At 49.4% G+C, this 21,267-nt stretch overlaps 1 protein-coding gene across 2 annotated transcripts; it reads left to right on the top strand.

Moving 5' to 3' along the window:
* The first annotated feature begins 2,608 nt into the window (after positions 1–2,608).
* Znf180 (zinc finger protein 180) lies at positions 2,609–19,994 on the top strand. 2 transcript variants are annotated; one of them, XM_034513955.2, is made up of 6 exons: positions 2,806–2,951; positions 6,311–6,391; positions 10,711–10,785; positions 14,067–14,187; positions 14,305–14,490; positions 16,714–19,994. In XM_034513955.2, the coding sequence occupies exons 2-6, from the start codon at positions 6,320–6,322 to the stop codon at positions 18,432–18,434; spliced, it is 2,175 nt and encodes a 724-aa protein (XP_034369846.1). In that variant the 5' UTR covers positions 2,806–2,951; positions 6,311–6,319; the 3' UTR covers positions 18,435–19,994. The 2 variants fall into 2 exon arrangements, with proteins under 2 accessions (XP_034369856.1, XP_034369846.1); XM_034513965.2 differs by lacking the exon at positions 14,305–14,490 and having other exon boundaries at positions 2,609–2,951.
* The last annotated feature ends 1,273 nt before the right edge of the window (positions 19,995–21,267 follow it).

Here is a 21,267-nt window from a genome sequence, read left to right on the forward strand (position 1 = left end):
TCACCTACTCCAACAAAGCTACACCTATTCCAACAGGGCCAGACCTTCTAATAGTACCACTCCCCGAGCCAACCATATACAAACTATCACAAGTATATTTAGGAAGACAAAACTTTTCTTGGGTGTACATTTGAAACTCTTAGATCTTGGTGGTTGCAGAGAGGGAACAGGGGAGAAATCCCACCCTCTGGAATATGCAACAGTTGGGGTGGCTTAGGGTATTGACTGACAGGGGTACTTACCCAGATGGACTCTATTTGGTCCATGAGATGTGGATGCAAGTGGATTTCCTGAGGCTTAGAGGAATCTTCGTAAGTTTACAGAAGAGATAAAATTGTTTTTTGTTTGTTTGTTTTAGATTTATTGTGTATACACCATTCTGCCTGCCTGTACAACTGCATGCCAGAAGAGGGCACCATATCTCATTATGGATGGTTGTGAGCCACCATGTGGTTGCTGGGAATTGAACTCATGACCTCTGAGCCATCTCTCCAGCCCATAATAAAATTGTTAACAGCATGAACAGTCTTTAAGTTGAGTTCAGGGAAGACAAAAACCTTTTGTGAAGTAGAAGGGGCAAGAGGGACTTTCCTCCTCTATCCAGAAGACTGAATGTACATAAATTTAGCAGAATGAGAAACATTCTATATTTATATATGAACAAAGGCCTCAGGGGGATAAATGTCAGTGGTGACAAGAATCCAAGGCATCCTCAAAGGGAATGAGAGACTTGCCAGAGAGAAATGTCCCAAACCAAAGAGGAGAGGCATCTCTTCCACATGTCACAGTGCCCAGTAGGGCAAGAGGAGCTTTGTGGCACACTAGTGTGGTTTTTGTAGTTGTAGTAGACAAAGCAGGCAACTCTGGGGTGGCACTTGTCCTGAAGAGGAGGAGAGGAGTGAGCATCTGAAGACAGACTTGGAAAAGGGATGACTTCAACACAGTGAGCAAGTGTCTTTAGTAGAGGGATGTCTTACAAGGGTCCCCGGAGGGCTTACCAGGCTGCAGGAGCCAGAGAGACACTTGTGAAGTAGGCAAGGAGGGACACATGGTTAGAAAGCAATTGCAGAGGCAGACTCTAGACTTGGGAGTCAAACTGGTGGGTGGTAGAAGCCGGCCGAAATAAATGATCCATACATACGTTAGAAGAGCCAGATCTGCAGCTTGGATCGGAGTGGTCGAGTCCCTCAGAACGGAACTCATTTATGTCAACCCAGGGTTATGGCACCAGATAAATGAAAAGAGAAAAGCTGAACTGTGAGGTAGAGAACAGCCAGAGGCATGGAAGGGTCCAGATTGAACGGAGCCATGAGTGGAGAGTGAGTGTTGGAGAGAGTGGAAGAGGAGAGGGAGTTTTGTGACCAAGAAGGTAAATACATAGTATAACAAAAGTTATGTTTTATTATGCTGAGGGTCATCACACAAGGTTCACACTCTATGTTCCTAACCACTGTCCTAAGTCTGTCTCCCCAAGGCTGTTCACCTGTGCGATGTATCTTAGCTGAATGTAAAAACGTTGGAGGTCCAGTCTCTAGCAGAACTCTGATTTGATCATAAGGATCCTTGGGGGAGAATCTCTATCCACAGGGCCAATCAAGATGGTGTCTCTCCAGATGTGCAGAGCAGAACATTGCTCTAGGTCTCTGCTTATATTACTGTTCAGTGAGCGTCACGGGGTTCTAGGACTGTCATGGTGTCTGTGTCTGGTTATCATGAGTGAGTGATGTCACTGAGTTCTGGTTATCAGGTGGAGCCTTGGATGGAGCAGAGATCCTAAGCTAATTTTTTTTACATGTCTAAAAGGCATTCTCTCTCTCTCTCTCTCTCTCTCTCTCTCTCTCTCTCTCTCTCTCTTTCTTTTTACTACACTCATTATAAGAAGCAAAGTGAGGAGCCAAAGATGGAGATACCAAAAGTGTGGGAACTAAGAGACCTCATAGCCAAAATGGATGACTTTATATTGAAAAGAAAAGCTGGGAGAAGGAGAGGTTCAGGGTGGGGGATGGCATTCTGGGAGAGTTAGCCAGCATTTGCTTGGATATGTTAACAGGCACCTTAGCCATTTGTCCTGCGTTTCTTTGAGACTTAACAAAGGCAACTATTAAATTTTTTTTTTTTTTTAAAATCAGTTTTTAAAAAAATTACATTCGTAAGATACGTGTGGTAGTTCATGCCTTTAATCCCAGCATTTGCGAAGCAGAGGCAGGTGGTTCTCTGTAAGTTCCAGGCCAGCCAGAGTTATATAGTGTGTATGGTGGGGACGGGAAGATTAGATTTATTTATTTTCTGGGTTCTGGGAATCCAACTTGTGTCATCATGATTGGTGGCAAAGCGCCTTCATCTGCTGAGCCATTCTGCCCGCATGCTAAGAACTTTTTGAACTGGACAACAGGGACACCGCTAGTTTTCCAGACTTGGCAGTGTCAAAGCCAGCTTCAGTGGCTTACAGGAGGATTTTCCCATTGGCTACAACCCTGAAAGCAACTGGGATAGACTGCGCAGCCTCACTCGAGTTCGAGCCCTCGCCCCCGGCGCTGAGTCTCTGACAGCGGCTGCGTGCGCCGCTGAGATTTCTGGGAATTGTAGTTCTATTGAGCTGATACCACCTACTTCCGGGTTTAGCCGGCAGTGCAGCCATTTGTGTGTGTGTGTGTGTATGTGTGTATATGTGTGTGTGTGTGTGTGTGTGTGTGTGTGTGTGTGTGTGTGTGTGTGTGTGTGTATGTGTGTGGAGGAGACTTCTGTGGCCCGGCTTTGTGGCCGGGCTCAGTCCACACGGAGCGACCTGGCGGATGCTGACTCGAGGTGGAGGCCAGACCCCCGCCACTCGAGTCATGTCGGATGTGCTTCAGGATCGGGGCAAGAAGCGGTGAGCCCAATTTCGTTCTGACGTTGAGTCGTGAGCGGCTCACACCCGCCCCGGCCCACACCACGGGCTCACGGACGTCCAGGTTGGTGCTAGCTGAGGGACGCTCACAGTGCTCGGTATGCGCATGCGCAGGGTCAAGGCGGGAATCATGGACGCGTTAGTGTCAGTGACTCGGGATTCCTGTGCCTCGGTCCGGGACTCTCGGTTGCGGAGGGTTGTGAAGACTGCACAGTTGTGCGCATGCGCGGATGATTGGCCGTGTGATGGGACTAGTTTTGGGACCGAGGATGTCCAGAAGGATGAAAGACAGGGCCTTGGCATAGTTCTTGGGGAGATAATTGAAAGGCCTAAGGGGACTTGCGTTTTGGAAAAAGAGTTTTAGAAGAGGTGTCGCCACGGAGAGACAACGTGGTGGGGCTCCTGAGGTGAGGAGAGTTCAGGTCTACTTGGCACAGTAGGGGGTCCCTTACTGGTTTGAAGGAAGGCGGGAGCTTTGAAACCACGTAGATGATGTGTTGTCCCTGCTTGTCGTTAGGCTGGCTGCCTCTTGATTCCTGTCTCAGTAGGCAAGGAGTGTCTTGCATTTCCTAAAGGGGATGGATGTGTCACTTTGATGTGGGGAGAATGGGCCCAGTTTAGTCTGCTGAGTCCTTTACAGGGTGTGTCACCTAAAGCTCCTAATAACCAAAGTCCGGTGGGTGCCTTTGCAGAATCAGCTCTGAAGCTAGGGAGAGACCATGAGGGTAGGTGCAGAGGTGGGTGTGACCTGAGCAGTTTCCTGACTGTGGTCTGTGTTCGTACTAAAGTACCAAGAAATCCCCTCCTCCTGTGCCTATTTAGTGGAGAGCCTTCCAGTGCCCAGATTTTTTTTTCCAAAGGGAGAAGCCATGTCACCGTCTCTGTACTAAATCTAAGCCCACACTATACTCTTGAGCAAGTGTTTGTTTTGGAATCACCAGCCAGGATTCTGAAGAGGTGGTTCTAGTACCCAGGCAGACACTGTTCTTGCAAACCCGGGGATGTCTTGTTGTTGGAGATGTATGTAGCTTCTGTTCCCAGATCAGGCATGACAGCCACGCAGGGCAGTGGCCCCGGTTTAGCCCAGTGAGCCAGTGGGTTTATTGTTGTTCCCTACAGAAGTATGAGTGAAGGGTTTCTTACAGGAGCATGCATGACTCAGCTATGTCGCTGAAAAGCCCACGGGAGTGATGGCTCAGGGAAGCTGCGTCTCTGAAGGTGCCTGCAAGACTCAAAGGCAGCTCATCTGGGCAGGGTACCTCCTCCCCAGCCTTTGCTGTATTGCTTGTATAACCTTAAGGAAGGGTGTGTGTGTGTGTGTGTGTGTGTGTGTGTGTGTGTCTTCCTGCCTTAAAGTTTCAGCTTCTGAGATTTTTAAGTTTTATTTACTTCCTGAGTCTTAGGAGCCTCCCTTCTCCCTCTAGAAGGGAGCTTTATGACTCGGAGGAAATGGGTCCACACAAGAAATCAGCCTGGAGTTCCCAGCCCTTGTCCCAGGAGAGGCAATGTTGCTTCAGTTAATCAGTCCTTTAGACATTCAGGTACCAGATGGAGGGTGCAAGGGCCTAGAAGAGGATTCTAGCAGAAGGCCCCTGTACGTGCCAGTGTATTAGATCAGAGGATCTGGAACTGGTACCTGAAACCTGAACACCTTAGGGTTCTAAAGTGTTCAAGTTGGGGAGAGACTCCAACTTGGAGGTAAGGAATCTAGACCTCCGAGGACTCCCTACCTTAGCTGCCTTCTGATACACAACTGGCTGGGAGGAGGCAGATGCTATAAGCATCTTTACAGAGTAGGTATTGCTTGGACCTTTGTTTTGGCCCATTCTGCCTTGAAACAAGAGAATGCCTAGGTTTATAGGAGAGCAGGGTGGAACACAGGGAAGGGCCCAGGTTCCTTGGGAGCAGCTCTAGCCTAGGTTTGAGGACACCTTGGGAGCCACGTGTCGAGGGCCTAGGACTGGTTCTGGAGCTACGTGCTCAGACTTAGGTGATGTTGTATTTTAACTGCAGCTCTGCAGACATGCAGAACTGGTGACCTCAGGACATTGTGGTAGCTGTGACCTGGAGGCACAAGAGGATACAGATTCCTATAAGAATCCGCCTGGAGCCAGAGTGTAACTCAGCTGGTTAAGTGCTTGCCTAGCATGAACGAAGCCCCAGGTTCCATCTCTGGCACTTCATAAATCTGGTTTGGTGGCACATGGGAGGTAGAGGCAGGAGGATGGTGCGTGTGAGGACAGCATAGACTACATGAGACCCTGACTCATAAACTAAGGAATCAAAACCAAAACCAAAAAGAACCCCAGATGGGCAGAGCGCCCAGGGCCTGAATGCAAACCCTTCATGGGAACCTGCTCAGATGAAAGGTGTTTCACCGTGCCCTGCTAGAAATGTACTTTTGACATGGTGCTGGGGTCTTTGTGGATTTTGCTGTAATCACAACCAGTTGATGCCCAAGTGTGGGGAAAGACAGGGTCTCCCTGGCATTCAGGTGCCCAGGAAGGTGTTATAGCAGGAATCTAGGCAGGTTAAGACTCAGGCTGGGGTCTGGTGGGTGGAGGAAAGTAGGTGGAGCTGTACATTAGTGCTGGAGTGAGAACCAGGGGCAGGGTAGTGAGAGAGAAAGATGGGGGCTGAGGATGTGGCATAGTTGGTAGAGTGCTTGCCAGCACCACGTGAACAGCAAGGGGGTGCGTTGAGGTTGGTGCCTCGAGTGGGATTGGTCGGCTGCTACTCTGCTTTCCAAGTAAGACAGCTGAGCTACAGGGGTACAGGTTCTGGGCCTGGCGGAGGCTGGTCTGCCGTGCCTGTAGAGGTCCCTAGTCCTGCATAGAACATTGCGGCTTCAGGTCTGAAAGCCCTCCAGACTGATGGAGGAATCAGGTTCAACTGACAAATTCAGGGCCTGAGGGTTTGGGTAAGAACCTGAGGCAGATTCTAGCTGCATGGTGGAAGGAGGGGTCCGCCCTGTCCCTGGCTCTTTGGATAGGAAGGTGGAGACTCTGGATGTTTGCTGATGAAAGGGCAGTGTTCTTGGTAACATAACGATCTGGGAAGCTGCGTATTTCCTGAATTTCCTCCTTTGATCAGTGGCTATATGGTTCCTAGGCCTGGGAAGAGGGGTTGTTTTGAGGTTGCACACTCAAGGCACTAGAGTACGTAACATGAAGGGGTCCTTCGAGTGCTGGGTGTCCTGATTGGAGCTGCACACTTTGGTACTGGGCAGATGGTCGTGTTTTGAGCATGAGGCGGACTTACAGAGTACTGGGAGTGGAGAAACATATCAGAGCTGCAGATTTGGCCTGGAGGCGGGACTCAGGGATTCTTGGTCACTGTCCAGTTGGGGCATTAACTGCCAGGGGCCAGGCTGGACTGGGGAGCAGTGGTGCAGGCTGTACAGAGCTTCTTTTGTTTATGCAGCTTGGCTCCATGCCACACCTGGAGGAGACCATGGAGCAGCAAGATGAAGAGTCCCTGGAGCCCCTGCAGGCCTGTGTGGAGGTAAGTGAAGCCAGCCTGACCCCACAGCCTGAGCCTTGAAAATCTCTGCAGTATTTTAAGGGATTTGGTCCCTCATGGGTGGCAGGCTTTTTAAAAGATTAGCCAGCATGTGTATGTGCATGTATACACATATGTCGACAGGGGTATGTGCCTGTGTCGAGGCCAGAAGGCACCAGATGATGGTCGCTGTTACTCGCTACGTATTATATTGAGAGATGGCCTTTTTCTGATGTTGTAGAGCAATTTCTTCCGATTGAAGTGCTCTCTCTGGGTTGCAGTGGGGCAAGGAAATAAAACGTCACAGAGCCGATAAAGTGGAGAGCCAGGAGGGCTCTTTCCTTGGGGATAATGGAAGCAAAAACCCAACGGTTACAGAGGAAACTCCAGAGGCACACTGCAGAAGAGCCCCCTCGGCCCGTGGAACTACCTGCAAGCTGTGCAGGAGCTCCGGGGATAGAGCTGCTCCTGCTAGTAACCCTCACCCGTGCTCCCGCTAGTAACCCTCACCTGTGCTCCCGCTAGTAACCCTCACCCATGCTGCTGCTAGTAACCCTCACCCGTGCTCCCTCTAGTAACCCTCACCCGTGCTCCCTCTAGTAACCCTCACCTGTGCTCCTGCTAGTAACCCTCACCCGTGCTCCTGCTAGTAACCCTCACCCGTGCTCCCTGTAGTAACCCTCACCCGTGCTGCTGCTAGTAACCTTCACCCGTGCTCCCTCTAGTAACCCTCACCCGTGCTCCTGCTAGTAACCCTCACCCGTGCTCCCTCTAGTAACCCTCACCCGTGCTCCCTCTAGTAACCCTCACCCGTGCTCCCTCTAGTAACCCTCACCCGTGTTCCTGCTAGTAACCCTCACCTGTGCTCCCTGTAGTAACCCTCACCCGTGCTCCTGCTAGTAACCCTCACCCGTGCTCCCTCTAGTAACCCTCACCCGTGCTCCTGCTAGTAACCCTCACCCGTGCTCCTGCTAGTAACCCTCACCCGCACTCCTGCTAGTAACCCTCACCCGTGCTTCCTCTAGTAACCCTCACCCGTGCTCCTGCTAGTAACCCTCACCCGCACTCCCGCTAGTAACCCTCACCCGTGCTTCCTCTAGTAACCCTCACCTGCACTCCTGCTAGTAACCCTCACCCGTGCTCCTCCTGCTAGGAACCCCGTCTTGTGGTTGCTATTGCTGTAATGAAACACCATAACTGACAAGCAAGTTGCGAAGGAAAGGGTTGTTTGGCTGTTTATTACCAGAGTAAATTTGGGCTGGAACGCCAGCAGAGCAGGAACCTGGAGGCTGGAGCTGATGCAGAGGCCATGGAGGGGTGCTGCTTACTGGCTTGTTTCCCATGGCTTGCTCAGCCTGCTTTCTTACAGAATCCAGGATTGGTATACATGGGTTTCCTTTCTGGCATAAATAGACATGTGTATGTTTCATCTTCCTAGGAAGAGTCTGTCACGCAAAGGCTAGCATTTCCCCAGATAGGCTAGAAGCCAGTAGGTCCTAGTGAGTCTCTGCTCTCTGCCCCTTGGAACTGGGGTTACAGGGATGCATGGGACATCTGCCTTGTTACCTGACTTCTGGGATCTGAACTCTTAACTCTTGATCTCTCTTTCTCTCTAGTCCTCTACCCTTTTAAAGTTTTAAGATTATTATTACTTACTGATTTTTAAGTTTGATGTGTATGGGTGTTTTGTTTGTATGTGCATCTGTACATTACATGCTTGCCTGGTGCCCAAGGGGTCAGAAGAGCGGACTGGATCCCCTGGAACTAGAGTTAGATGGTTGTGAGCCACCATTTAGGTGCTGGGGACTGAACCTAGGTCCTCTGGAAAGCATCCTGTCATGCCTTTAAGGAAGGCACAGTAGTAGGACACAGATGATAGGAGAGGGAGGGAGCAGGCTTCCTTCTGTATTATTTCTTTTAATTGTGAGATTGTAGTATAATTACATCATTTCCCCTTCCTCCGCCTCCCTCCAAAGCTTCCCATATTCCTCTCTTTACTCCTACAAATTCATGACCTTTTTCCCGTTAGTTGTTACATGTATATATGTATATACATATGTACTTCTAAATATAACCTGCTCAGTTTGTATAATGATGCTTGTATGCATGTTTTCAGGACTGACCAGTTGGTACCATCATCTCTATAAGAATCAACACCTAGCCATATATATATATACATATAATTCAAACCAGTAAATCATGTACATACATTTAATATAAAGGTCCTGTAGGAGTCAAAAGCAAAAGCACCAAGGCTGGGAGATGACTGGCTGGGTCAGAGCTGGGGTCAGAGCTGGTCGACGGCAGTTCATTGGCTCTGATCTGCCGTCCGTCTCTCTCTTTGCCGACTGCAAGACGCTCATGGCCATGATTGGAGGCCAGCACAGTGGACTCGGAACTCGATAGAAATCAGTACTGGGGATTTATCAGGGGCTTTCAGGACCAAGAACATTTTCTTCCGTTCAGCTTACTCATTTGTGGGACTATCTGTCGTTCACTTTAACACTTAGTTGTAGTTCCTTTATAACAGCCACAAACTGATTGTGGACAGAGAAATCCTCATGGGTGTGCCCAGGTCACAGGTAAATCATCTGCTGTCATTAGCAATTTATTCTATGTTTGATGGCATGTCACTGTGCACATGTGGAGGTCAGGACAACTTTGTAGAGTCAGTTCTCTCACGATGGCAAGCTTGGCAGCAGATGCCCTCATCCACGAAGCCATCTTGTTGGCCTACATGTCCTCACAGCGTAGAATCCATGGTGGAGTGTGGTGGCGGATGTAACAGGAAGGCAGTCATTTTACTGGCATAGAAAAAGTTCAGGAAAGACAGGAAAAGAGTAAAGAGGGAAGAGAGAAGGGTTTGTGCCATCTGGTGCGGTGGCTCTTCAGCAGTTAGCTGGGCAGTGGAAAGGGAGGGACTGTGTCATAGGTGTGTTGCTGTGTGTATGCTAAGAGTGCAGTAGGCCTGCCCCATCCATCTGTCACGTGATTTTGTCTGCTAGCATGTGCGACGTCCTCCGTTGTTAAAAATACAGGCAAGAGGATTGCTTGAAGGGTGCCTTGGAAGCTGGGTGTTCTAAACTGCCCAGAGGTTGAGAGTGAACCGAAGCAAGTAGAAGCCATGAAACAGTAGCTAAATGTGACTCTAGTTTTACAGAATATTCTCCCTGGGAAGTAATCGTCTCCCCTCCTCATTTGATCTCAGTGACAAGGTACAGTTCTCTCAGAGCTTAGCCTGGGACCACCTGAGAGCACAGATGCCCCAGAGCAGCCTCACCGGGAAGTCTGCACCTGGCCTAGGTGATGGCTTCCCCATAGCTGCGTGCAGGAAGCCAGCCCATCACTTAACCTTCCCAGCCTGTATACTCTAGCACCTCCCAAGTCCCCTGTAGTTAGGGCAGAATCATGTGCCATGGCTACTGCCTAAAGAAGCCGCCTAAAACTCAGCTGCCAGTCCTCTGACTGCTGAGCCGTCCCTCCAGTGCCAGCTGTGTAGACATCACTAGTTTCTTTATCGTTGGTGCTTTTTAAAAAGATCATTTCTGTGTGTGTGTTGTGCCTGAGTTTATGTGCGTGTGCGCGTGCGCGTGCGTGCGCCTCTAACAGGTGTCTTTTGAAACAGTTGCTTTCCCTGAACCTGTGACTGGATTGGGAGACAGAAGGCCCAGTGATTCTCCTGCCTCTGCCCAGCTCAGAGAAGGTTGTAGTCATTGGCAGACCAGCCTGGGTGCTGACATGGGTGCTAGGATCCAAGCTCTAGTCTCTTAAACACAGGGCCATCCTCTAGCCTCTTCTAGAGGCTGGCCTGTGAGTCGCTGTGTTGCTGAATATTCCCTTGAACTTTGTGGTCCTCCTGCCTCCCAAGTCCTGTGGTGACAGTCATGCACCACCATGTCTGAATTAATTTTGAAGTTAATTTGTTAGTTACTCTGAATTGCTTCTGGCCTGGGTCATGCCAGAGACTGAGTTGCTTGCTTACTGCTGAGTGGTGCAGAGTTTAGGCAGGGCCCAGTGGACAAGGCAGGCCAGGCCAGGCGAGGTCTTTTACTCCAGTGGATCCTGACTTCACTCAGCCACCTTCAGCTGGCAAGTGGGGCCATGCTGAGGCACTCACAACAGTCTTGTGCTGTGTGTGAGGCCTCATTCCTTGGGAGGCCCCTTCTCTCTTCACAGGTTACCTTGAGCTTATGTGGAACGGAGCAGAGACTGGCAGCTGGATGTGTTAGAGCAGGTCAGACTCTACAGACCCACCATGGGGGTTGCAGTCTTGGCTTTGTTCTCTGATGGGTTCCCTTTGTCTCATGTGTTTCATTTCTCAGAACTTTGTCCTACCCCAAGAGATGATCATTGAAGTGGAGGGAGAAGATGCTGGGCCGCCGGACATCATGCCTCAGGTGAGCTGGACAGGGCCCATCCTTCACCTGAGGAGCTGTGCATGGTAGTGAGTGGTGGAAGCACGCTGAAGGGAACTACAGAGGATGGAAGTGAGGGTGGTGGGCAGAGCGGGGCTGGGGGGTGAAGTTTGTTGTATATTCATGAGGGCTCAAGTGCAGCCCACAGGTGGTTTGAATAAGCTTGGCCCAGGGAGTGGCACTCTTAGGAGGTGTGGCCTTGTTGGAGTAGGTGTGGCTTTGAGAGCCTCCTCCTAGCCACTTGGAAGACAGTCTGCTCCTTGGCTTCCTTTGCATGAAGATGTAGAGCTCTCAATGCCTGAGGATAATTTCTAAATGTCGGCTTTCACTTTTCACCATGTGGAATTCAGGGAACAAATTCAGGGTGGAAAGCTTTGTAGTATCTTTAAAAAAAATAAATAAATGATTTCTGTTTATTATCTGTGAATGGGTGTTTTTCCTGCATGTGTATTTGTATGAGGGTGTGGGATCTCCTGAAGCAGGAGTTACAGACACTTGTGAGCTACCACGTGGGTGCTGGGAATTGAACCTGGGTCCTCTGGAAGAACTGCTGAGCCATCTTTCCAGCCCCCCTCCTTTTAAAAAAAAAAAAAAAGACATGGTCTCTTTATGATCCCTGGCTGACCGGGACCTCAAACTCACTATTTACTGAGTGCTGAAATGAAAGCATTCGTCATCTCGGCAAGCTGGCAGCATCTTTACCTGCTAAACCAACTTGCAGGCCCGCCCTCGATATCTAAGCATCTATTAGACAGCAGGGCTGAATAGCTATTATGACGAAGCATGGATTTAGAGATTTAAAGACCCCTCAAGGCCAGTGTCCAACCCAGCTGGCAGTTAGTAGCTTGCATTTCTGAATCCTGTTTTTGGCTAATCACTAAAACTCCTTTGAGATTCTGGTGAAGTTGATAGGCCTAAGAAGAATGCCCAGATGGCAGCATGTGCATGCAGTTTTCTGTGATTCCGCTCCTGTGTCCTACTCACAGGCCACATTCCAAAAGCCTGGTCCCCAAATATCTGGTCAGTTTACAGAGCTTTTAGTGGCAAAGACATTCAGTTGCTTGGTTTTACTGTTTTGGGCGACAGGAGAGGTCATCATCAGCACTTCCCTATGGATCAAAATCCCCACCCAGTAGGCTTGTTACAGTTTTTGTTCTGTTTAAAGTAATCAGTCCATGAGTCATTGTTCACATCTTCATTTATTGTTGATGCTTGTGTGCAAGATGAGTGCTCTACCACTGAGCCACGCCCCAGCCCCTCACTGGGGGATTCTAGCCAGGGGCTCTACCACTGAGCCACACCCCCAGCCCCTCACTGGGGGATTCTAGGCAGGGGCTCTACCACTGAGCCACGCCCCCAGCCCCTCACTGGGGGATTCTAGGCAGGGGCTCTACCACTGAGCCACGCCCCCAGCCCCTCACTGGGGGATTCTGGGCAGGGGCTCTACCACTGAGCCACACCCCCAGCCCCTCACTGGGGGATTCTAGGCAGGGGCTCTACCACTGAGCCACGCCCCCAGCCCCTCACTGAGGGATTCTAGGCAGGGGCTCTACCACTGAGCCACACCCCCAGCCCCTCACTGGGGGATTCTAGGCAGGGGCTCTACCACTGAGCCACGCCCCCAGCCCCTCACTGAGGGATTCTAGGCAGGGGCTCTACCACTGAGCCACGCCCCCAGCCCCTCACTGGGGGATTCTAGGCAGGGGCTCTACCACTGAGCCACGCCCCCAGCCCCTCACTGGGGGATTCTGGGCAGGGGCTCTACCACTGAGCCACGCCCCCAGCCCCTCACTAGGGGATTCTAGGCAGGGGCTCTACCACTGAGCCACACCCCCAGCCCCTCACTGGGGGATTCTAGGCAGGGGCTCTACCACTGAGCCACGCCCCCAGCCCCTCACTAGGGGATTCTAGGCAGGGGCTCTACCACTGAGCCACACCCCAGCCCCTCACTGGGGGATTCTGGGCAGGGGCTCTACCACTGAGCCACACCCCCAGCCCCTCACTGGGGGATTCTGGGCAGGGGCTCTACCACTGAGCCACGCCCCCAGCCCCTCACTAGGGGATTCTAGGCAGGGGCTCTACCACTGAGCCACACCCCCAGCCCCTCACTGGGGGATTCTGGGCAGGGGCTCTACCACTGAGCCACGCCCCCAGCCCCTCACGGAGGGGGGGGGAGGGGGAATTCTAGGCAGGGGCTCTACCACTGAGCCACGCCCACAGCCCTCACTGGGGGATTCTAGGCAGGGGCTCTACCACTGAGCCACGCCCCCAGCCCCTCACGGGGGGGGGGGGGAGGGGAAGGGGGGGATTCTAGGCAGGGGCTCTACCACTGAGCCACGCCCACAGCCCTCACTGGGGGATTCTAGGCAGGGGCTCTACCACTGAGCCACGCCCACAGCCCTCACTGGGGGATTCTAGGCAGGGGCTCTACCACTGAGGTAGAATGGCAGCATGGCAGAAACAAGCAAGCTCTGCTTCAGCAGGAGGGAAGGCAAGAGTCCGAGCCTGAGCCTGTTCTCTGGCCTCACCATACTTCTGTGGCACATGCAGGCTCCTGCTCCTCTATCATACAGACAGACACGTGGTGGTAACAAGTGGTAAAAATCTTGGGGCTGCATAGACATAGATGGCCAGTGATTCAGAACGCTGGCTCTGCTGTCCTCTTCCAGCCTCTGCTGGCGCTGGGCACATATGGTGCACATAAATGAATGCAGGCAAAACATCCATTCACATAAAATAATAAATAAAAATGTGTATATTATCTCATGTATATGAGTGTTTTGTCTTCATGGATGTACAGCACATGTGTGCCTCTTACCTGTAGAGGTCAGAAGAGGATGTTGGATCCTCTGGAACTAGAGTTACAGGTGTTTGTGAGGCACCATATGTGTGCTGGGAATTGAACCCTGGTCTTCTGCAACAGCAACAAGTGATCTAGACAGTTGAGCCATCTCTCCAACAGCCCCTGAATAACTTTTTAAAGGCTGGTAACAAGGCTCAGTGGTAGAGCACTTGCCTAGCGTGTGTAAGGGTCTGGGTTCAGTCTATAATAAGTAAGTGAGTAAATTGAAGAGAATCTATATACTTCTTGTGTGATGTTCCTCTTTAAGGGATAAAAGCAGGCCCAGTATCTGAAGCCCGGCAGTGCTTTGGATGCTTTGGATGCAGATGGTCTAAGGATAACTTCCCTGTGCTTAGAGTCCATGGGCACTGGAGAAAAACTACCAGTGCCCAGCTAAGCAGGGATGCGTGTGCTGTTCTAGGAAAGCACAGACTTCAAGATTGTGACTGTGGACCTTACGGAGGAGGGACAGAGCACGTGGAGCAATGCCCAGAGAACCCCAGAGAGACCTGTGTTCCTGGAAGGCCACAGGGACCTGTGGGGTGAGTACTGAGCCTCTCTAAACAAAGGACTATCTACCTATGCTCTCCTTTCCTGTTAAGTTGTGGGCCTTAGCAGCCAGATTTACTTTTTTACGATTGTTTCTTTTGTGTGCTCAGGAACACACCATAGCACGAAGATAAAGATCAAAGATCAACCTGCAGCACTGGCTCCCTGGCCATGCACCTCGGGAGTCGTTCTCCATGTTCTTGGAGATGTTGCCCAGAGAATTTATCCTAGTATTCTTGGACCAGACCTGGACCTGGCACTGCTGCATGTCAGTCCTCTCTGCAGCCCCTGGAGAGGTTCGGAGGTGTTCTGTGGCTCACAGTGCCTCCCAGCTACCCTCACTGCACTCCTGAGGGTGTTTCCTTGAGTGCTGAGGGATTGCTGGTGATGCTGGGAAGTCTGGGGGACCCCCAGGGCCTAAGGAACATGGGGAGACTTTGCAGCCTGGCCGCATTGGAAGGCCTGGGGACATGGTGATGGGAGCAGCACAATATGGCACTTGGAAGTCTGGGAGCACTGGCAGACCAGGCATTCCTATGCTCTTGCAGAATGTTCTGCAGCCTTGAAGAATTTTTAACACAGGTGACCTTGCCTACCCTGGAAACGCAAGTTTATATAAAATATAATTTATTGGGTTTGAGGTTGTTCAGTCTTCCCAGATCCTAACAACCAAAACCTGGGACCAAACTCAGTGATTGTTCTTCTGTCTCCAGCATAAATATCCAAAGTCCAGTCTCTCGTTCCAAACCACACAGTTTGCATATTAAAGCAAGGCAAAGGATATACAGAATTATTAGTGCATTTGTCCAGTTTTCATGTGACGTTTCCAGGGAGATGTACAGAAAGTCTGTCCCCCTTGACAGTACTCAGCAGGCACCTACATCCAAGTCCAGCTTGGTAAACAAGTATGTTTGCTAGATTACTAGAGGAACAGAGGTGACCTGAAGGCAACTATTCTTCAGAAAGCCACACACTCAGCATGGAGGAAACTTACGGAAGCCCAGGTCCCACTAAGCCTTCTCACTCTGATCTAGCACCTCTTCAAGACACGTGGAGTCGGGGCAGGAGGAGTCGGTGACTGAACTCTGAGAGTCTAGTACTTCCCCCATCTCTGTTTTGCCAGAATGTAACAGCTGACTACCAGCACCACCAACCCCATTGTGGCTGTATCTTCATTAGCTCACACCAGCGTCACCGACCCCACTATGGCTGTATTTTCGTTGGTTCATTACCCTCGTTACAGATGTAGGTGTTCCGGAAGCCATGGCAACTCTCATGTATCATGGTTCAGTGTTGCACTGTACTCAGAGTGAGTAGCTCAGTTACACCAGTCGAGAACCACACACGGGATCCTTACATGTGCATAAGAGCCTTTTGCAAACCCCACTGGTAGTTGCTGCTTCCCCTGTCTTATGGACTGTATGGGTGACCGCTTTTCCCACATGAGCTTTTTAAGAATTACCTAACAGTTACTCAGACATGGGTTGTATACAAACCTCTAATCTCTGTAGAAGTCACAGGAATCCTGAGTCCATAGCCCATCAGGTGTTTGGAAAACTGGGGTAATATTGCCCCATTCACAAGTTCCTGCGTTCACAAATATACCGTATTAACGGCTTGGTGATGCACACTGTGCTAGCCAGATTCATGCCTCCAGAGCTTTCTAAGAAATGTAGCCACGAGCTTTTCAGTGAACATGTGTCTAACACTAACACGAATTGAAGGGTCTTTATTTCTTTTGTTTTGTTTTTGTTTTAGCACCCTTTGTATTTAAAGTCTTGCTTATTCTGATAAAATTAAGATGCAGATAGTTCGAGTCAAAGACTCTGTTGTGCCTTTAGGCTGTGGTACTTTGTTTCTTTGTTTTCTTTTTCTTTTTTCAGACAGGGTCTCTATAGCCCTGGCTGTCATGGAACTCACTCTGTAGACCAGGCTGGCCTCGAACTCAGTGATCCTTCTGCCTCTGCCTCTGCAACTTGGCCAGGGATGTGGCACTTCTGAACTCACTGCCATCTTTCTTTTCATTTTTCAGTCCAGGTTAGAGGTACATAAGTCAAAACGTTTTCTGTAGTTTCTTGTAAGCTTTATCCCACTGTGTAGCTCTCATTTTCTTGGGAGCTGGAGTGTATAGGATGTTGTTGTGGTTTGGATATGAAGTGTATCCCACAGACTCATGTGTTAAATACATGTTCTCCAGCAGGTGGCACTGCTTTGGAAGGTTCTAGAAACCAGAATGAAGGGTCTGATTTGAAGAAAGGGGCCATTTTGTTGGTGTTCCTTAGGTCATACATATACTCTGATCATTCTCTGATTTCTAGCTATCACAGAGTGAACCCTTTGCACTCACTCCACTTGACATGATGTTCTACACAAGCCCCTGGGACTAAGTAATTATAGTCTCAACCTTCTGAGCCATATGCCAAAGTCAGTCTTCCCTCTGTAGGCCTGTTACTGTTGGGCATTTGGTCATGGTGTGATAAAAGTGACTAATACAGGTGTCTTGCTGTACTGTCTTCCAGACTTGCCAGGTGTACATGAAACAGAAGAAACAACCTCAAAGCAGACAGTCTTCGATGAAGAGCCGTCCCATGGATTGAAGTTAGAGGGGTTGGCAAGAGACCCTTGGCTGTCTTCATGTGAAGTTCGTGACTGTAAGGAGCAGTTGGAGAAACAACAGGACAAGCAAGAGGAGGTGGCCTTTACCCAGGGTAGAGCTGGTCCTCCTGATACTGTCTACAGGGGTCATGACCTTGACAGGAGTTGCGTGAGTACCAGCCGGCCTTCATTCCCGATGATACCCCTCAGAAATCATTTTCATAAACAGGCATCACATGTTAAAAAGTTACATCAAGGTGATGTTGTTGCAAGCAGTCAGCAAAAGATCAGCGACAACGTGGATCTCCTTGAAGATGACAAATCTGGGAAAGTTCCGCAGAGCTTTCATCCCACTCCGTTTATAAGAACCTCACAAGGAGATAAAGCCTATGAATATAACGCTCGTGTTCAACCTTTTGGCCAAGGTGTGCCCCTAAATCCAAACAAAAAAGTTCATTTGGAAGGTAAAACCTTTGGTTTTAAAGGGCGCGGGCAAGTTTTGAACCATAACAAAGCCCTCAATGAGCAACAGAAGCTTCTTGTTAAAGAGGGCCAGTATAAATGTAGTAAAAACGCCCCAAGTCCGTCTCTTCCTCAAAACATGAGAAACTACTCTGAGGAGAAACGCTTTGAATGTAAGTACTGTGGCAAGTCCTTCAGCTGGAGCTCGCATCTCATTGCACACCAAAGAACCCATACTGGGGAAAAGCCGTACAAATGCAACCTGTGTGGGAAGTTCTTCACCCGGAGCTCACATGTTGTTTCTCATCAGAGGATTCATACTGGAGAGAAACCATACAGGTGCAATCTGTGTGGGAAGTCCTTTACCCAGAGGTATGTTCTTGTGGTGCATCAAAGAACTCACACTGGCGAGCGCCCTTATGAATGCACCCAGTGCGGGAAGTCGTTCCGCCAGAGCTACAAACTCATCGCACATCAAAGAACCCACACAGGAGAGAAGCCATACGAATGCACCCAGTGTGGGAAGTCTTTCATCCAGAGTTACAAGCTCATTGCGCATCAGAAAATTCATTCTGGAGAAAAACCTTATGAGTGCAGTCACTGTGGCAAGTCCTTCAGTCAAAGCTATAAGCTTGTAGCACATCAAAGGACTCACACAGGGGAGAAACCCTTTGAGTGCAATTACTGTGGGAAGTCATTCAGCTGGAGCTCCCAGCTGGTATCTCATCAAAGAACCCACACAGGAGAGAAACCTTACGAGTGTAACGAATGTGGGAAATCATTCAATCGTAGCTCACACCTTGTCATGCATCAGAGAACTCATACTGGAGAGAAGCCGTATCAGTGCAAGCAGTGCGGGAAATCCTTCAGTCAGAGCTATGTTCTTGTCGTCCATCAGAGGACACACACTGGGGAAAAGCCTTACGAGTGCGGCCAGTGTGGGAAGACGTTCAGGCAGAGCTCCTGCTTTACTCAGCATCAGAGGACTCACACTGGAGAGAAGCCCTACGAGTGTAATCAGTGTGGGAAGACATTCAGCCTAAGTGCCCGGCTTATCGTCCACCAGCGAACCCACACTGGGGAGAAGCCCTACAAATGCAGCCAGTGTGGGAAAGCCTTTATTAGCAGTTCGAAGCGCAGTAGGCACCAGGCTACTCACAGCGAGGAGTCCTGTAAGTCCTAACCAGAGTCCAGGAGTCCTAAGCGAGGACTCCTGTCAGTCCAGTCCTCTCAAGTTATGTCTGAAGGAATGCACTTGGCAGGAAGTGACAGTATGAGAAGAATGCACACAGACCCTTTCTTTACCCCTGTGTTGATGATAGAAAGGAGTGAGGCTTTCAGTTTGACAGACGAGGATGAGGCCTCTGGAGAAGAAAAGCCAGCAGGGGTGATCTGAGAAGGCCACCTGCTGACTGGCAGAAGTCATTTCCGGAAGCACTCCGTGTACAGAGAAGGCAGAAGCTAGACTTAGAAAAACTGAGTGTTAGATCAAATACTGCAAGCTTAGTGCAGAAGCCCTCTTGTTTGTGAGTTCTGGCCTGGTCCTTGAGAGCACAGCTTCTCTGTTGCAAAGCTGACACTCTGTAAATTTAGTTCAGGAGGCACGTGTTCTAAAATGCTCTTACTTAGGAAGGTAACTGCTGGCCACCAGCTTTGCTCTCCTGCTTCTGCCTCTTTGCCTTCATGCTACTGGGTGGCTGAGCCACGACCTCCCACCGCATCTCCCCATGCAGAGTCTTTGTACCTATTTACTTCAGGCAGACGAGCCATTGGCTCCCTCATTTATGCAGGCTTAGCCAGTCAGGTTCCAGTCATAGCCAAACGTAAGCTTGTTTGGAGCACCTACTGCCCTTCAAAGGGGCTGCTTTTCTATCTCAAAGCTTTGCTTGCTCTTCTGTCCTCACTAGTCATTCCGTGCCATCAAGAGACAACATCGGAGCCACTGCCTCAGAGTGACAGGTGGCCATTGAGTTGTCAGGGCCCTAGTCCTCTAAACCAAGCTCATCTGAGCCACAGAATGGACTCCCTTGCCCTCAAAGCCCTCTACAGTATTGCTGTGGATGCTAGCCATGAGCTACATGTTTCAGGAAATCCACAGGCAGGGTTAAGCTTGGACCAGCATGGAGGGAAGCCCATGCTAAATGCCCATCACTAGTGATGGCTGAGTCAAGGATTGTTCAAGACCAGCTTGTGCTACATAGCAAGACTATCTAGAAAGAAAGAAAGAGCGAGAGAGAAAGAAAGATAGATAGATAGATAGATAGATAGATCAAGCTTGGCCCATGTGTACTCCTGCATACATACTAAATGTTGGTTCTTTTCCCTGAAGAAAGAAAGCACTCAGATCCAAATCTCAGAGAACCTAAATCTAAAACCAATGGCCTTTTCTAAAAAGACTTAAGTGAACCGTTGCCTGGTGGGTGTGCTGTGGTGACTTAGGCCTTCCATTGGATCATTTGACTGTGTCAGTCTGCATAGCTGCCTGATTGGTAGTTTGTTACCTGTTTTGTACACTTCTATTACAAGTGAAGATTTTCTACAACTAAGGCAAATGACCAGTTGAAATGAAACACATGTCAAGAGTATAGAGACTCTCTGGAACCCCCTTGAGAAAATGTTTATGTATAGCCTGAAGTTGAAAAGGGATAATAATCTATTTATTGATACTGTTGTTACCTCTCGGAGATGCATGTTGTGCTATAACATGGTACAGGAATAAAAAATTATCAGAAGCAAAAAGCAACAGATGTCCCATTTGTTTGAGCTTTTAAAGAATGGCCAACTAGATGCCCTGGGGGGCTCAGTGATTTCCACTAAGCTCAGCCTGGACTAGTCACTCCCACGGCTTAGTAGAGTCTATGGGAACCCGAAAGTGAAAGTGTTTCATTAGCAAGGAGAACTTAAGGCAGAAAGCATTTGAGGCCTGGGGTTTTGTGGACAACACATAGAGGAAGTGGCTCCTTCACTTCCAAAGCAGTGCCACCCCAGTGCTGCTCCCCTCCCCTCCCGTGGTATCCTGCCCTCAGGTGTTCTGTGCCTTCCAATTCTTAGGATTAAAAGCCAGAGCTTCCACACCTGACCTAATTTTTTAAAGGTGTACTTATCCCAGGTGTCAGAAGAGAGTATCATATATCCTGTGACTGGCCTTACAGATCATTGTGATCCTCCTTGTTTGGGCTGGGAATTGAGTCCAGGTCCTCTGCAAGAGCAAGAGTGCCTAAGTAGACCAGGCTCTGAGATCTGCCTTCTGCCTCCTGAGTGCTGGGATTAAAGGTATGTATAACTACCACCCAGCTAGAAAGGTTACTCTTTAAAGGAGACTGAAAATTGAGGTGAAGGGCCAGGGAAGAGTTCCTTTGAAAGAATTTCAAAACCTTGTAATCACAGTTCTGATCTGTAATTTTTCTGGCTTTACGGTAATTTGTATGAACATGGTTCCTGCAAGACATAGCCTGTCTAGTGAAAACTGCACTGTAACTTAATCGTGAATTCCCCCAAATAAGGAAAAGAAGCAGAAAGTACTACCTGCTAAAGGTATGAGATTATTCTAGAGCAGTGGCTCTCAACCTGTGCGTTGTGACCCTCTTCGGGGGAGGGAGTTACCTATGACCCTTGGAAAACACATATTCATGATTTATAACAGCAGAGTTATAAAGTAGCAATGAAAATGGTTGGGTATGCCGGGTGGTGGTGGCGCATAATCCCAGCACTTGGGAGGCAGAGGCAGGCGGATTTCTCAGTTCGAGGCCAGCCTGGTCTACCGAGTGAGTTAAAGGACAGCCAGGGCTACACAGAAAAACCCTGTCTTGAAAAACCAAAAAAAAAAAAGCAAAGAAAAGAAAATGCTTGGGTATAGTACAACCAATTTAAACTTACCCTCGTTGAACCTTCAAATGGATGAGACGCAAACTATGGTTATTTTACTTGACTTTGACAATTACTGGGTATGTGTGTGTGTGTGTGTGTGTGTGTGTGTGTGGTAACCCCTAATCTACTTTTCTAACTGCTGGTCTGGC

The sequence above is a fragment of the Arvicanthis niloticus genome, chromosome 1 (genome assembly GCF_011762505.2).
Source record: "Arvicanthis niloticus isolate mArvNil1 chromosome 1, mArvNil1.pat.X, whole genome shotgun sequence".
Classification (NCBI taxonomy): Eukaryota; Metazoa; Chordata; class Mammalia; order Rodentia; family Muridae; genus Arvicanthis; species Arvicanthis niloticus.